The sequence below is a fragment of the Petromyzon marinus genome, chromosome 20 (assembly GCF_048934315.1).
Source record: "Petromyzon marinus isolate PM22_M1 ecotype Great Lakes invasive population chromosome 20, UKy_Petmar_22M1.pri1.0, whole genome shotgun sequence".
Classification (NCBI taxonomy): Eukaryota; Metazoa; Chordata; class Hyperoartia; order Petromyzontiformes; family Petromyzontidae; genus Petromyzon; species Petromyzon marinus.
In genome coordinates, this window is record NC_133686.1 from 101,050 (window position 1) to 116,580 (window position 15,531).

At 46.8% G+C, this 15,531-nt stretch overlaps 1 protein-coding gene across 3 annotated transcripts; it reads left to right on the forward strand.

The window, feature by feature from the left end:
- The first annotated feature begins 3,343 nt into the window (after positions 1-3,343).
- Positions 3,344-15,423, forward strand: LOC116944296 (lysosomal protective protein-like). 3 transcript variants are annotated; one of them, XM_032957862.2, is made up of 15 exons: positions 3,344-3,459; positions 4,520-4,715; positions 5,739-5,850; positions 6,389-6,439; positions 6,878-6,964; positions 7,615-7,770; positions 8,023-8,114; positions 8,245-8,329; positions 8,481-8,569; positions 10,051-10,141; positions 10,704-10,828; positions 12,383-12,458; positions 13,148-13,237; positions 14,124-14,225; positions 14,758-15,423. In XM_032957862.2, exons 2-15 carry the CDS (start codon positions 4,549-4,551, stop codon positions 14,839-14,841), a joined length of 1,407 nt encoding a protein of 468 aa, XP_032813753.2. In that variant the 5' UTR covers positions 3,344-3,459; positions 4,520-4,548; the 3' UTR covers positions 14,842-15,423. The 3 variants fall into 3 exon arrangements, with proteins under 3 accessions (XP_032813753.2, XP_032813755.2, XP_032813754.2); XM_032957864.2 differs by lacking the exon at positions 3,344-3,459 and adding an exon at positions 3,466-3,677; XM_032957863.2 differs by lacking the exon at positions 3,344-3,459 and adding an exon at positions 3,739-4,030.
- Positions 15,424-15,531: the final 108 nt, after the last annotated feature.

Consider the following 15,531-nt stretch of genomic DNA (forward strand, 5'->3'; position numbering starts at 1 on the left):
TGGAATATAATAATTGAAGCCTCATTTACTGATGTATTTGTTTTCTGTATTAACATTTCGTACATCGGTTGACTAACTTATGTTGATAGGACACAAGTGGAAAACAGAAGAATGTATATTTATGATTTGAAGCTTTCGTGACTGCATGAATCCATACTCTTTGGTTCTTTCGGTAAAGTCACGTAGGTACAAAATAAAATAAATCACGACGTTTCGGGCGCAACACAAGCGTCCGTCATCAGGTGGGAAAGCATGGTCTGCTGCTGAGGCAGACTGTTTTAAAAGGTTTGAAATGGGTGTTGCCCAAGGGTCTTTAAGAAGTGGCCAGGGCTAGTGATGTTAATGTGAGAAATTGGCATGTAACTAAGATAGGAAAGCAGCCTCCTCGACGAGGGCACGGAAGTGGCCACGTTAATGCGAGAGATTAGCATGATGTTAATGTGAGAGATTAGCATGATGTTAATGTGAGAAATTAGCAAGTAACTAAAATAGAGCGGCCTCCTCGACGAGGGAGTGCAACCCAACGGGTGCAATCCAAAGGGCATGTGAGTATGAGAGTGCAATACAAAGGACATGTGAGCATGAGAGATTTAAGAGAGAGGCATAGAGAGACAGAGAGTCGGAATTAACAGCTGACATAGGCAGGTAGGATGGAAACATCACAGTCAGTTAAGACTTTACCTGGTTAATAACGTCCTTCCAATGATTGCTCAGATAGACAGCAGCAGACCATGCTTCAACAGAGAGGATGGGTACACTTTATTAATCCTACTCTCGCACCCGTTGTAGGCACTCCTATGACTGCCTTCCACTGTCACCACACACTCTGCTTCTCCTACCACCCGCTCTCATCTACTCCGCACCTCCACTACTCCGCACCTCACCGACTCTCTCCCAGCTCGCCGCTGCCCTCTCCTACGCTGCCCCATACTCACTCACCCGTCTGTCCCGGGCAGGGGGTTCAGCCAACACCCGCCCGGCGACGGCGTGAGGGGCGAGGTCCCCTTGACGGCTCGAACGGCAGCGATGAGATGTCTTCTCCCTTGGTCCCCGAACAACTCCTTGAGCCCGCGCACACTCCCGCTTATATACCCCTCCTCATTCCGAGTCCTCACGTGCTCCCCACTTCAGCTGTCGCCTCCACGGCGCCTTTCGCACTCATTAATCCCTAATCATCGCCCCATCTCCCGTCTCTCCAGCGCCAACCTCCTGCCCCAGCGGGCACACCTGCTCGTCCTCGATTGCACCCGCTTCTCCCCTTAATTACTGCCGGCCCTCCTGCGCCAACCTCATGCTCCAACACGCACACCTGCTCGTCCTCAATTGCACCCGCTCAACTACGCGCACTGCTTACATCTCTGCTCTACACTAATATTAACGTATACTACGCTTGGAAAATGCTGTACTGTGCTATGCTTGCAGGCCTGGTTGATTGCTGATCTGCAAGCAATGGCTGCTTCTGTCTTCACATCAACGCAACTGCTGCTAATATGGCTCCATTTTCAACGTACATTATTTTACATAAATCTTCACATTTGTCATCATCATCATCGTCGTTGTCGTCAGTAATGTTCAATCCACTGCTGGACAAAAGGACTTTTCAAAATGTCACCATCCCTCACGATCCTCCGATGCACCAATCCACCGAGCCCCTTGCACACAATTGAATTGCTCCATCTCCTTCGTGGGCATTATCCCTCTCTCGGATGTGTTCCATCCCTTGGCTGCCACTCTGTCATTATTGTTGACCGTATAGTCGTCATCCCTTACAGGGACGTGTACTGCTCAAGTTCACTTGCGTTTCTTAACAGTAACAGTTGTGTCTTTTACCAGCGTATGTTCTCCAAGCAGTGGATCATGGGCAAAGGACCCTGTCTGTTTAGTTCCCGGTCCTCTGGCAGTTCACCTGCATTGGTTCAAGCAAGCCTGGCCCTGCTGATGAGACACTACATGTCAAAACCGGCCCATAGATCGGTGTTGAACCAATACTGCGGAAATGATGCATTAACAGAGGATCGTGCGGCCGATGGGACGAGTTATTTTTTTAAATGTAGAATGACCTTTGCGAAGTAGGCATATTGTCAGCTTATTTATGTTGATATTTATATTCTCCACAACGAAGCTAATGATTTGTTTCTGTTATAAATGCGTGGTCTGTCATCTAAAACGTGGTCTGTCAACTCATTCTCTCAGGGCACCTCCAAGCTCACGCGATTGCGTCTCCATCTGCCTTTAATAAAAAAAATAAACCAGATGATTTTAATTCTAGATTTGAAGTTTTCGTGACTGCAAGGAATCATACTCTTTGTTTTTTTCAGTAAAGTCACGTAGGTAAAAAAACAAATGACAACTAAATTAACTTAAGACTTTTCGGGCGCAACACAAGCGTCCGTCCTCAGGTGGAGACAACGCAGCGAAAGCACAACCGCTTCAGTGTGTCCATGTGATTTTACTGTCGGCCTTTGCCGGCCACTTGAATGGCGGGTTAAAGGCATTCATTATTACCGCACGCCTTTCACCCCTTTGATGGGTTTCACGATTGCTGAACCGTAAGCTGGACAAAGGAGCGTGTAATGATGACTAACAAGCGAGCATCTATAGAACCACAAAGATCTCCCATATCGCCCATACAAACTGTTGGGGCGAGTGCTGTTCGGAAGCGCCTATTAGGGGCCATTCATTTAGTAGGTACGCAAATGTCAAAACTTGACCCCTCCCCCCTCCCTGTACGCACACGTATTTTTTACATCCCCCCCCCCCTACCTGCGTACGTACGCTTGGCGCACCTGCCCCCCCACCCTCGAATCCTATATAACGGCCGATATTTTATCGACGCAGAAACGATCAAGGATTAATAATATTAACGTGTTTAAGCAAACATAGTTCACCGCTGTACTATCTAACTCATTTGAAGGCCACTGTAGACAAATTATTATCGAAGCTTCACTCCCCCCCCCCCCCGTTTCCTATGCGTACATTGTCAGTAGACCCCTATACGCAAGCGTACGCATTTGGGTTAACCCCCTCCATGCGTACGTACTAAATGGATGGCCCCTTATTACGAAGTAAAAGTGCCATACAAGTCACACGTGACCCGGGGCGAGCATGGCCTTTGATGCTTTCCATCAACCCCACGTGTTGTCCACGTGTCTTCGTTTGCACCCGCATATCAGAACTGTTAATAACACTAACCTTAACAGTTTACTCTACATCTCTGGCCTCGATGTGCTGTGAAGGGCCATTGCCCGAAACGTCGCCTATTCTAAATGTTTTAAGGGACTTCAGCTGTGTTATTGACACGTGTTTGACATCGCAGCTGGTGGTGACCTTGAAGTCACGTGGCGCGCGCCGACCGCGTGACTCGATGTGCACGTGACGAAAACAGGAAGCGACTGGTAGCAACGACGCGTGGGGGGGATCAATCAGCAGGAAGCCGCTGAAGAGATTGAAGTCGCTGGGGTAGGGTTGGGTCTGTTGTGAGGCAGGCCGTCGCGACTCGTGTTGTACTGGCGACTCGGAGAGACTCGCCGGTGTCTTCACCTCCCTGTGTCTTCACTCTCCACCCCCTGCTGCTGTCTTCGCCGGGCATGGTGGTGGCCGGACCGGCCTTCATGGATGCTGGCTAACTGCACTTACTCCAGCAGTCTGTTATGGCTATAGTGGGGAGCTTTGTCGCGGTGTGTGGCGTGTGGGGGTGTGTATTGTGTGGGTCTCATAGCGTTGTGTGGTGTTGCAGTGTTGTATGGTGGTGGTGTGTGTTGTGTGGGTCTCGTAGTGCTGTGTGCAGTGTGTATCGTGGGGTGAATGTCGCCCTTGATATTTTGCACACACGAAGAGGAAGTCGCGATGCTTAGGAAAGTCCCGTGCGGGTTGCGGCGCAGCTTCCGGCATCTGTCCGCGTGTTCCACCGCTGTCCCCTCTCCCCACTCTCTCTGATTTCCCGCCCTCGCTCTGTCGTCTTTCGCCTCTCTTGCTGCTCCACTCTACCCATTGTCTTCTCGCGCTGCGTGTGACCCTCATCGTGCGCCTGGTACAGAGTGCAGCTCTGTGTGTGCAGCTTCGATGTGCGAACCCCGAGAGATGCATCATGCAGTCGACGCGGGTCGGTCTGTTACAAGGTCCCCATTCCGTGCGTGGAGTCACGCACATGGGGATCGGTGGCGCAGTGGTCTCTGCTACAAACCCGGTCGTCCGAGTTTGATTCTCGATCACAGCCATTATAGCTGACCAATATCTGAACCAGACCCAGCCCTCCTCGAGGTCGACTCAGCCTTAAATGAGTACGTACCTGGTGCAGCGTGTTCACATCAGCACTGGGGAGACAAAGGAGGCTGGGTGTGAGGTTTGCTACCCCCCCCCCCCCCCATTGTGCCGTGTCGGCCCTTAAAGGTGCTCGCAAACAGACCATGCCTTAAAATGTCTATCAAAGGCTCTACGATATTTGTATAGGAACTGCTAGAGAAGGGTTATAGCTCCTGCTGCTGTAAGCGTGCCCGTGAATCTGTGAAACTGCCCGCAGGGTGACACTGGTGCTCAGCTGCCAAGGCGATGACGATGCTGCTACTGCTGCTCCTGCTGGGGGGTGCGGGCGTGCTGGTGCTGGCGGCGCCTGTGGAGGATGAGATCTCCTACCTGCCCGGCCTGGCCAAGCAGCCGGCCTTCCGCCACTACTCGGGCTACCTCGACGCGTCCGGCACGAAGCGCCTGCACTACTGGTGAGCGAGTAACAATCACTCATTCACCCTGCACCTGCACTACTGGTGAGCGAGTAACAATCACTCATTCACCCTGCACCTGCATTACTGGTGAGCGACTAACAATCACTCATTCACCCTGCACCTGCACTACTGGTGAGCGACTAACAATCACTCATTCACCCTGCACCTGCACTACTGGTGAGCGAGTAACAATCACTCATTCACCCTGCACCTGCACTACTGGTGAGCGACTAACAATCACTCATTCACCCTGCACCTGCACTACTGGTGAGCGAGTAACAATCACTCATTCACCCTGCACCTGCATTACTGATGAGCGAGTAACAATAACTCATTCACCCTGCACCTGCACTACTGGTGAGCGACTAACAATCACTCATTCACCCTGCACCTGCATTACTGGTGAGCGAGTAACAATCACTCATTCACCCTGCACTACTGGTGAGCGACTAACAATCACTCATTCACCCTGTACCTGCACTACTGGTGAGTGACTAACAATCACTCATTCACCCTGCACCTGCACTACTGGTGAGCGCCTACTATCATCACAACCACCTTTTCTTATTACGAAGCAAATAGCAAAGCCGATTAGGTCACATTTAAAAAAAAAATTCACCAGGGGAGAACGCAAGAGAATGGAAGTCTCATTTGCAAGAGTGGCCTGGGGTACCAACATGTCAAAAGCAATATAACATAGAGTGTCACAATGAAACAAATATAAATCAGAGCAATAATAAATACAAAACGCATTGCAGAAGACATCGAAACTACTGCACAAACAAATTACATTTAAAAAATCTGTAATGGACATTGGCTTGGACAAATTGCTTTTCAAAGCGTTGATAGTACATACAATTCAGTTCAGCAAAGTGAAATGTAATTCTGATGATAGGTACACTCTTGTGTAGACAGGCAAGGGTTATTAGTCACCAGTAACGCCAGAGGCAGTAGAAGGTGGAGTGTGGTGCTCTGTCTGTGTCGTTGGGTACTGACAGCACTTTCCCATGTGTGTGCCAGGTTTGTGGAGTCTCAGGGTAACCCTTCCAAGGATCCCCTCGTGCTGTGGATGAACGGTGGCCCTGGCTGCAGCTCCCTGGAGGGGATCATCACAGAGAACGGACCCTACCTCGTGAGGCCTACGCACTCGCACCGACCTGCACGGTCACCACCGGGGTGAAATAATTCAAATAGATGTGTATGTTCGTGATGCAAGCATCGCAAATATAACAGTCAGTGATTTGGGAATTACATGCGTATGTATTGGGGTTGCATCGTATTTTCAGCCATTGGAGGCGCTGTGGATTCAGCCAACGCTGTGTGTACTGAGTGCAGTATTCCAGTACCCTTGAGCCAGTGCTGCACCACACATGTTTTACATGAAGTAGAATGTGTTTTACTTGCCATTAACAAAAGAATCTTAACACCTGCATTTCTCACATCCACCTGTAATGCAAGTGCAGTTTTCCACGTTTTGGCTGCGTGTGGAGCATTTCTTCACCAAGCTTTCGCACTTGAATGGAACATTTGATTCAGCTATATTTATATATACTCTGTATAGGGTAGGTGTGTGTGTATATAATAATATAATAGTTTACAATAGTAAAATGTACGGGATAAATATATAAGTAAAAAATCCTGTCGCCAAATAAATGTATTTATTTTCCCAGGTGCAGTCAGATGGAATCCACCTCGAGTATAACCCATACTCCTGGAACATGGCGAGTACAACGCTTTACCATGCCCACAGTGCATTCGCCAGAGCCACAAAACCCTAACTCAACATCAAGTTTCACAATTAAATATAAGTTTTCTTGACTGCAAGTATCTATATTCTTTGGTTCTTTTGGCAAAGTCACATAGGTGGAATAAAACAATAATAATAAAATAATCAAAATTAAAAAATATTTCTTGCTGTGGTTGTCACACCTGATGATGATTGCTTGTGTTGCAATCGAAACGTCGTCATTTAATTTATTTTATTTTTTCCACCTACGTGACTTTACCGAAAGAACCAAAGAATATTTCACAATAACATAAAGTACATGGAGCACTTGATCATAGAGCAGTCTTAAAATGAGCCAATTGATTTTTCCATGACTTGTGTTCACCTGGCATCATCGCATCCTCTTCCTGGTTCCCTCATCTCCTTTGTCCAGATCTCCAGCGTGCTCTACCTTGAGGCCCCAGCCGGAGTGGGATTCTCCTACTCTGCCGACAAGAACTACACAACCAGCGATGACCAGGTCTTGTCTCACTCAATCTCAATACCGAACGTCAACACATGCAACATTTAACGTCATCGTACATTGCTCGTTATCAACGCTGCATCATGGCGGTGACACAGCCCAGTGGTTTTAATTCATAAGGCTACCCTGCTTAATGCTACAAGTTTACAGGGGATGTTAAAGTTCCTGCGACATCAGTCGAAGATGAGTCGGCCATTGTGCACTGGTGTCATACTCGAAATTGGCCAAATTGAATGACTACTTGAAAATGAATTGGGAAATACAGTACATTGCAAACATCACCCCCTTTTAAAACCTGGTAGGACCCTCCTTAAGACTCAAGAGTGTTGAGACTCGGTGAGGCTATCTGAGATAAACAATTGTAATTTTAATTAACTAAGTGTTTCAGTGCTGCCAAACTGCAAGATGCTGTACAAAAATCATACAGCTATCTGAGATAAACAATTGTAATTTTAATTAAATAAGTGTTTCAGTGCTGCCAAACTGCAAGATGCTGTACAAAAATCATACATCACTCATCGTCAACACAGTAAGAGTAGGTGTCGCCCAGATGCCAAGGCTGGCCTTACTCTTTAGCTCTGCTCTCCGTGAGCACTTCCTATAGCTCTCGTTCTGCATTGGTGTCCTCCTCTGCTACCTGCTCACAGGTGTCCATGGACAACTACCTGGCGCTGAAGAACTTTTTTGCGAAGTTCCCGGAGTGGAGCAAACACGACTTGTACCTGACGGGGGAGAGCTACGCGGGCTTCTACCTGCCCGCCCTTGCCATGCGCATCATGGAGGATCCCAGCATCAACCTCAAGGTTAGGACGTGCACATGCTGGGGTCAGAGGGCACAGGGCAAGGGGCACGTGATGCAAGGAGTCTGGGGGATTTGAGGCCTAGCTGTAACTTCCCTATGGGGGTAATAAGAAAGCGGAAGTATAAAGCAACACGTGCTTTGTTGGCTAGCAACTCCATTCATTTTAAGATAAATGTTGAGAATTATTGAATATGGAAAATAAGTAATAGACACTAGACATGTTTGCTCTATGAGTCGTGTGTGCTTTATCCAGGGACTGGCAATTGGGAATGGACTGAGCAGCATTGCTATGAATGACAACTCTGCCATCTACTTTGCTTACTACCACGGCATCTTTGGAGCAGAGTAAGTGATGCATCAATGTGTCATGTGTACTGAACATTTTTTAGTTTATTTTAAGAATCTCTCACAACTGAACTCACGGTCCTGTCTGGTGCCATCCCTCTCTCGCCACCCCCTCGGTGCCGTCCTGCAGCCTGTGGGCCCTCTTGCAGCAGTACTGCTGCTCCCAGGGCAAGTGTGACTTCTCTTCTTCCGAGAGCAAGCAGTGCAACGATGCGGTAAAGCATTGCACAAGGGAGTGTGCGTACATCGAGTACCAACGCGTATCTGTTGTTATGTGCAGGCAAAGCTGTGGCTTTGCGTTAATGTCAGCTACAACCGTGTGTTGATTTTGACACCGGTGTGTTGTGGTTTTTGCCTCCCTTACAGGTACAGCAGGCGGCTCGACACATCTTCCAGGGGGGCCTGGACCCCTACAACCTGTACGCACCATGTGCGGGCGGTGTCCGAGCTCCCAGGTCAGCTGCAGGCGTGCACTGACGGATTCTGAGGTCATGCAGTAAACATCTGCGTGCCGCCAGTCCGCCGCTTGCTCTCACGGAAGCAGAGCGGTTGACCTCCGCCACGCTGCCCCTTGGTCTCTCACTGGGTTTGATTCCGGCTGTGCCTGCTATGACCCATTGTGCGCAGTGTTAACCCAACCACGTGAAGCCATCAGGGCGACCTCACTTGTGAGGATTCAAAATCAAAGTGACATTCTGCTCAAATGAGCGCTGAGGCAGTACTCATCTTCTGTTCCCAGCCCTGAGCCAGTGGTGGAAATTCAACATTCCCATGGTAGGAGTGTTGACTTCCCCACAAAGTGGTACTCGTTTTATACAGCCTGGAAGGAGAGACGATACGCTAAATCAACCCCAACGAAGATTTTAACTGCAATCTTCTGATTGCGAGCTGCTCGCTCCACCGCTCAGCATGTGGTGTTGTGCCTAATGGGAAGATTGCGAGTAAGCAAGAGCCAACTGGGAGAATCAGAATCTTTATTTCGACTGGAGGAATCCGAGGAGCTATGAAGCTCTTTTTCACAGATTCCCAGTAGGGGTGGGTCAGAAGTTACAGAAACGAACAATACAAAAACCTATAGGAGTGAAAAGTATCGGAAAGGAAGCAAGTCACTAAAAATAAATCAAATGTATACAAATTTGTGGTTAATGCAGACATGATTCCTTGTAAAAGGTTTCTGTTTGGTGTTTTAACATCTTAACACCTGTTTTGTTGCCAGGAAAAATGGGAAAAACATAATATTTTGGTACTGGCAAAGGAGGTCCCATGATGTAGCTGCTCACCCGAGTTCTCATTACTCTGTTAGTGGCATTGTCTTTGTGCTGTGTTCGCCTTTGGGCGTCCTCTAGTCTAACACCATTTGAGACGAGGCTCAAAAGAAAGCTGTCTCTGGTGTGGACCAATGAGTTTCAAGGACAATGCATCATATTATCAGAGTATGTTTTCTGTTTGCATTCTGACCACAAGTATTGTGGTTAATGCAGATATGATCCCTTAGTTTGGTGTTTTAACATCTTAACACCTTGATTTGAAGCTTTTGTGACTGCAGGAATCCATCCTCTTTGGTTATTTCGATAAAGTCAAGTAGGTAGAAAAATAATAGATCACGACGTTTCAATCGCAACACAAGCAATCGTCATTAGGTGGGACAACCACAGCAAGAAAAAACTTGCTGTGTTTTGTTGCCAAAAAGGGGAAAAACCTATTATATATATTCCTGCTGATTTTACAAACAATGCAAGCTTGGGCAAAGCAGCAAAACAATATCAACAACAGTCCCAGACCACAGTACTCAATAAAATTGCACATTATAATTTAACTATCGATACATAGGTAAGGACCAACGTTACAAATCACATTTTTGAAAGTCTCAAGGGAGACCCAGGGTCATCATGGTCGACGGGGACAATGACGGCCGTGGCGGTCGTTGTCATTGCAGGCAGAATGGCAGCAAGCCGCTCGGTGCAGATCCTCGCCGATCCTTCGTGTTTAGGAAGCACGGACTCCGACTCCACCAGCGAGTGATGGAGGTGAGGCCACGATAGCACGAGCAGAGCAAAGCGTCCAAGCGCAGGACCGTTGCGAGTCTGTGACGTTCCACTCTTGTTGTCATTCTCCATAAGCCTTGGTGAAAACACGACCGACACGTTTTTGTATGCGAGTATAAGGATATGTTTTGATATATCAGTTGATCTTTTTAGTCATTTGGTGACATTTAAATTGTGTTTTAAGTGTTGGAGCATGCTGCTGTGTTTTTGAGCACCATTACGTCCCAGTTCCCATAGCCACGTGTCACTGAAAAGCCGCCAACCCCCATGAGCACGTCGATGTGTAGCTTTCTAACCATGGCATTGTTGGAGAGGATGATGTGTGATGTGTTCTTGCACTTTTGTTTTGGTCATGACATAAGTGTACATTCTGCTCATTATTATTGCATTTGCTTTCCCAGAAAACCCTAATGTAACTGACTTTTTTAGGAAGGTCCAGCTAAGTTATTGCTGAATGGGGCGTTTTGCAAGTATTTTTTCCTGTTTTCCTTGAGGGATATTGTTTGTCGTTTGTTGCATGTGGTTGTGGAAATTTAATGTGCAGCGCGGAGGCCTCAACAGCGACTCACCATGCACCAACACCAGCACCATGGCCTCGTACCTGAACAGCCCCTTGGTGAGGAAGGCGCTACACATCCCTGCAGTGCTACCGCCTTGGGAGGACTGCAGGTGACGAGGGGGACGCGGGGGAGACCCCGGGGGCTCATGGTGGAGGTGGAGGCGGGGCTTCTCGCAGAACAATCGAGCAGTGGATTAGACGCTTTGGCAGTGTCCGGCAAATGACAGGCAGCTGGTGAAATGTTTACCGTGCCATTGTATGGCCCGGTAATTTCCCTAATCCTGTTACATGTCACAGCCTCCTCTTCTGAAGTAAATCTGCACAGGTGCATTGTTGTGGCCAGGGCCATCTCTGACCATGGTAGCCACATATCGTGGCTGTTAATGGCCAGCACCACGGTAGCCTTGCTATTCCAAATGAAACATATCTAAAAATGCTTTGCAAGATATCTCAACTGAGCAATGATACAGTGCTTATCTCATGTATATGGCCTTGAGCCGGTGGTGGAATTTCCTCACTCCTATAGCGGGGACAGGTCTGTCCATAAGCAAAACACTGATGACTTCCCCACAACATAGTACTTGCTTTTTTTTATCAACCCAGAGCGATTATGGGCTGATCAACCCCCAACCACATTTGAACTCGCAACCTTCCAGTTGTGAGCAATTGTTCTACCTGGTAGATGGGGAACACAAGGGGGATGCAATTAGTTTTGAACGAAGCTGAAGAAAGCAGCAAAGTTTACGGTCTTCATGTTCAACATTTTTCCCTTTGGGAGCATGAGAATTGGTCGACGAAGAGACGCGGTATTATTGACAATGCGTGACGCAGGAACCAACAGTGCAAACTGTGAGAGATCGCGTCTGATCCTGAGAGTCACGGGGAGCAGGTGGCCGGGTACATGGTTTGTGGGTATGCGGCCTGGAGACAGCCTGCAGCGGGGGATGTGGACACGCTTCATCGCGTCTTTGCGCTCACTCCCAGACTCATTGTGTCCACAGGCCCTGGCGGGGCGAGTTTACATTGTCGTCACATCGTGGCAATCCCTCCCCTTAAGCCGTGGCGGTGCTTTTTTGAAATTGCCTCCCATTGTCTGGAAGCTCAAGTGCTGACAAGTCTGATGAGTTTCAACCTGTTTTTCACATTGAAGAGTTTAAAAAAAACTCCCATTTATTTAAACAATTCCATCTTGAAAATTGGTGTACGAGGCATTTCTGTGCTTGATCGTGATCAAGAGCTAAGAACTGTTGTTGAAGGGAAGTGCGCACTTCCCACACTCTGTGTCTGAATTCACCAAGTGTCTTTGTGCTTCTTAGTCTCTGGTGTAATGTCACCTTTGCATTCACTGCAAATCTGTAATCGTGTTTACTTGGGCGATTAGCTCCCAACCTGTGATTCACAGGCCACTGGCGTTCCACGAGTCAGTGGGGAGTGCTCCACGAAACATTAGTTTCACCAAACAACCAAAATCCTTGACAGCACTGTAGTTCACGGTGGTGTTGAGGATTCACAGTGTCCGTGGGTCCAGGGAGTTTGGGAACCACTGCTCTACGGCACCACCAAGACTGCGTTAAGTTCCTTTCTACGGTAGACGAGAGTGCATAGTGTGATGTTTACAGAAACGATGATGCGGTTAATAACTCTGACTGGTTATCTCCCTGCAGTGATTTTGTGAATCGTCACTTTGTGTGGCAATACGAGGACATGCGGAAACAGCATCTCCGGCTCCTGGGATCCCTGGTGAGGTTCTTTATTTGCCACTCAGACAAGACATGCCCTGCCTTAAGAATGCCTTGGTCTTACTTCTAATGAACACTTCCACTTTGATTGAACTCTTCAGCTGAAGCAATTTGAATATCCCATTTTATTGAGGGACGGTGTTTTGTCTTGGTGTGGTCTAGGATTGTTTTCGTTGTTTTTCTGCCTTGCCCATGCTTGCATTTAGTCTTGAAAAAACGGATTTTTAAATGTTTTTATTATTTTTGTTATTTGTATTTCGTGATTTAAAAATGATTCAAATGTATATAGTGTAACTCATTCTAATAGCATCCCACAACGCTATAAATTAATTATATATCAGGATCAAATCCCATATACAGCCACTGCCAAGCAAGTGAAAAGCCTACTACCAAGCAAAATAAAACAAAAATAAACATTAAGAAATGGCATCAAAACTAAAAACAACAAAAAAGTTGTCACGACAAATAAATGATTCCATGAGGTCTACACATCCCAGACCACAATCCCAACTTCCCAACCAAGCCAGGAAACCTTCAAAGGAGGGTGGTGCAGTGCACTCCTATCGTTTTTTACTGTTGTTGTAACTTGCTGACCAGTCCCTCCTGGACATCTGTGAAAAAGAGCTTCATAGCTCATTGGATTCCTCCAGTCTAAATACAAGTTCTGATTATGTGATGTGTCATTAACAGAAATACAGAATCCTCTTCTACAATGGGGACGTCGACATGGTCTGCAACTTCCTGGGGGAGGAGTGGTTCGTTGAGTCCTTGCAGCAGAAGGTGCTTCACAGAGAGACGAGTCGTTGTATTGAAGCTGCCAGGCACTAAGTTGTGCACAAAGCGTTGGGCCTCAGTTGAACAATGCTACCCTCTCGTGGACGCGAAGCGTCACTGCTGCTATCACTTGATTCGCTCGCATGTCAAGAAAATGTGAGTTAACCAATGTTTAGATTCAATTTTATAGGTCTTGACCACTACATTCACCAGTGATCAGTCGCCTCCTTATCACTCTTCTATCGCTACTACCAGGGTTACATTTCCTGTGAACTTCACTCATTGATTCCTCCACTCATGTTGAGGACTGGCTACCAAGCTATCTCATCCACACCGTACAACCACGACACTGCAGTTTGCAATTATACACTCATAATAACGTCACCATGGCGCTTGTGCCATGCTAGGTGCACTTTGAGGCCACTTAACTCACCACACTGCAGGTTAAATCGCTTATCTTTCTGCTTCTTCCCTTGCACTGCTCCACTTCGGAATTCCCACCTGTTTGTCTCTTTTCCCAAACTCGTATAACCCTACTCGTTTCAAGGAACGTGTTACTCGCTTTATTACAACATTTGATAGTGCTGTTTGTTGCTGGCAGCTTGATGTGTTTTTTGCCTTTGAGCCTGTGCTCAGCCACTGTACAGAACACCCCATGGTGTTTAACCAATCGTCCAGCCAGTATTGCATGTAATGATTGTTAGCCTGTTGAAACTGGTCTGCAAAACAAGACGTGAGCTTTAGTTTTATAGAGTCTTATTCTGCTCTTGGGCACATTTTAGTGGTAACAGTCATGATAATTACATGTCTTCAGTTGTTTCCTATGATAATGAAGGTGACTGTTTCACACGGCGACATGGGTGAACCCTGTGTGCATGGCCGGTGATTTTAGGTCACCGTGGAGCGCCGGCCATGGCTCTACAAGGATGGGGGCAGCAACCAGATTGGTGGCTTCATCAAGGAGTTCCAAAACCTCGCGTTTCTCACCGTGCGGGTCAGGCTCACAAACACACATCCTCTTTCCTCACACACACACTTTGTCTAGACAACGCACAGTACTAATTCGTGTTGGTGTGGAGAATATAAGTAACAAAATAAATAAGCAGACAATGCCTCTCTTTCCCATATCCATATCTGTCCCTCCACATGGTTATCTCCCATATCTCAGAGAGGGTCTTTGCCTTCAAACCTATGGCAGTTCACCAGAATTGCTTTAAGCAAACTTGACTGTGCTGATGAGACTATGAATGTCAAAACGATACAGAGCCTGCTTTTATTGAATCAGTGCTGCAGGAAGAAGTCACTCTCATAAAGCAGTGTGACTGATGGAACGTGTAAAAATCCGTTTATCATTTATGTGGAGGGTTATGACCTTGCAGAAAAGGAGGTGCATCGTTTGCTGGTTTATTTGGTTGCATATAGGACAGGTCACGATGTGATTTCCCACGGTTGGAGTAACTGGGGACAGTGGTCTGTGGGTGTGACATTACCAGTGTTGCATCTCCTCCCTGTGCTGTGCTCGGCAGGGTGCGGGCCACATGAGTCCAAAGGACAAGCCGCTGCAGGTCTTCACTGCATTCTCCCACTTCCTGCACAATCAGCCCTACTGAGGAGCGGCGCTTCCTGCTCTGTGGGCTGGCTTCTGGCTTCCTGTGCCATTTTTTTACTGCTTTTTCCCATTAGTTGCAGCAGTCACAGATTTGCTCTGGTTTATGCATCGGTTTGAGATTTTACTTTCTGAGTGTGCGGTTATGAGCACGGTGTTTGTATATTTCAGTTTTTATCTTTAGGACTAATTACAACAGATTATAGAACTAATTACAGCATTTTGATTTAAAGCTTTCGTGACTGCAGTAATTCATATTCTTAGCTCTTTCGGTAAAGTCACGTTGAAGGGAAACAATAAAATATATATTTTATTATTTTATTGTTTCCCTTCAACGTGACTTTACCGAAAGAGCTAAGAATATAATTACAGCATATTATAAAAACTAATTACAGCAGATTTTAGGATCAAAATAGGTGATGTTACAGGGTGGCCAACCAATGGATTAAAGTGCTATTGTTTTTAAAATCTTCTGCTCAATAATCTAATTTTTTAAAGTAACTTTTATGTTGTGTTGTCAGTGCAACAGTGTTGGAGTGCATTGTTGGCCATTTTGCCAAAATAAAATGATGAGACACGGATACAAGGTCTACAGTTATTTATTCCATCAATTTGGGTAAAATGCTACAAGCACCAGTGAATCTTCCTAAAATCTCATTTTTTTCTATAGTGCAACTCTCAGCTTGATGAGAAA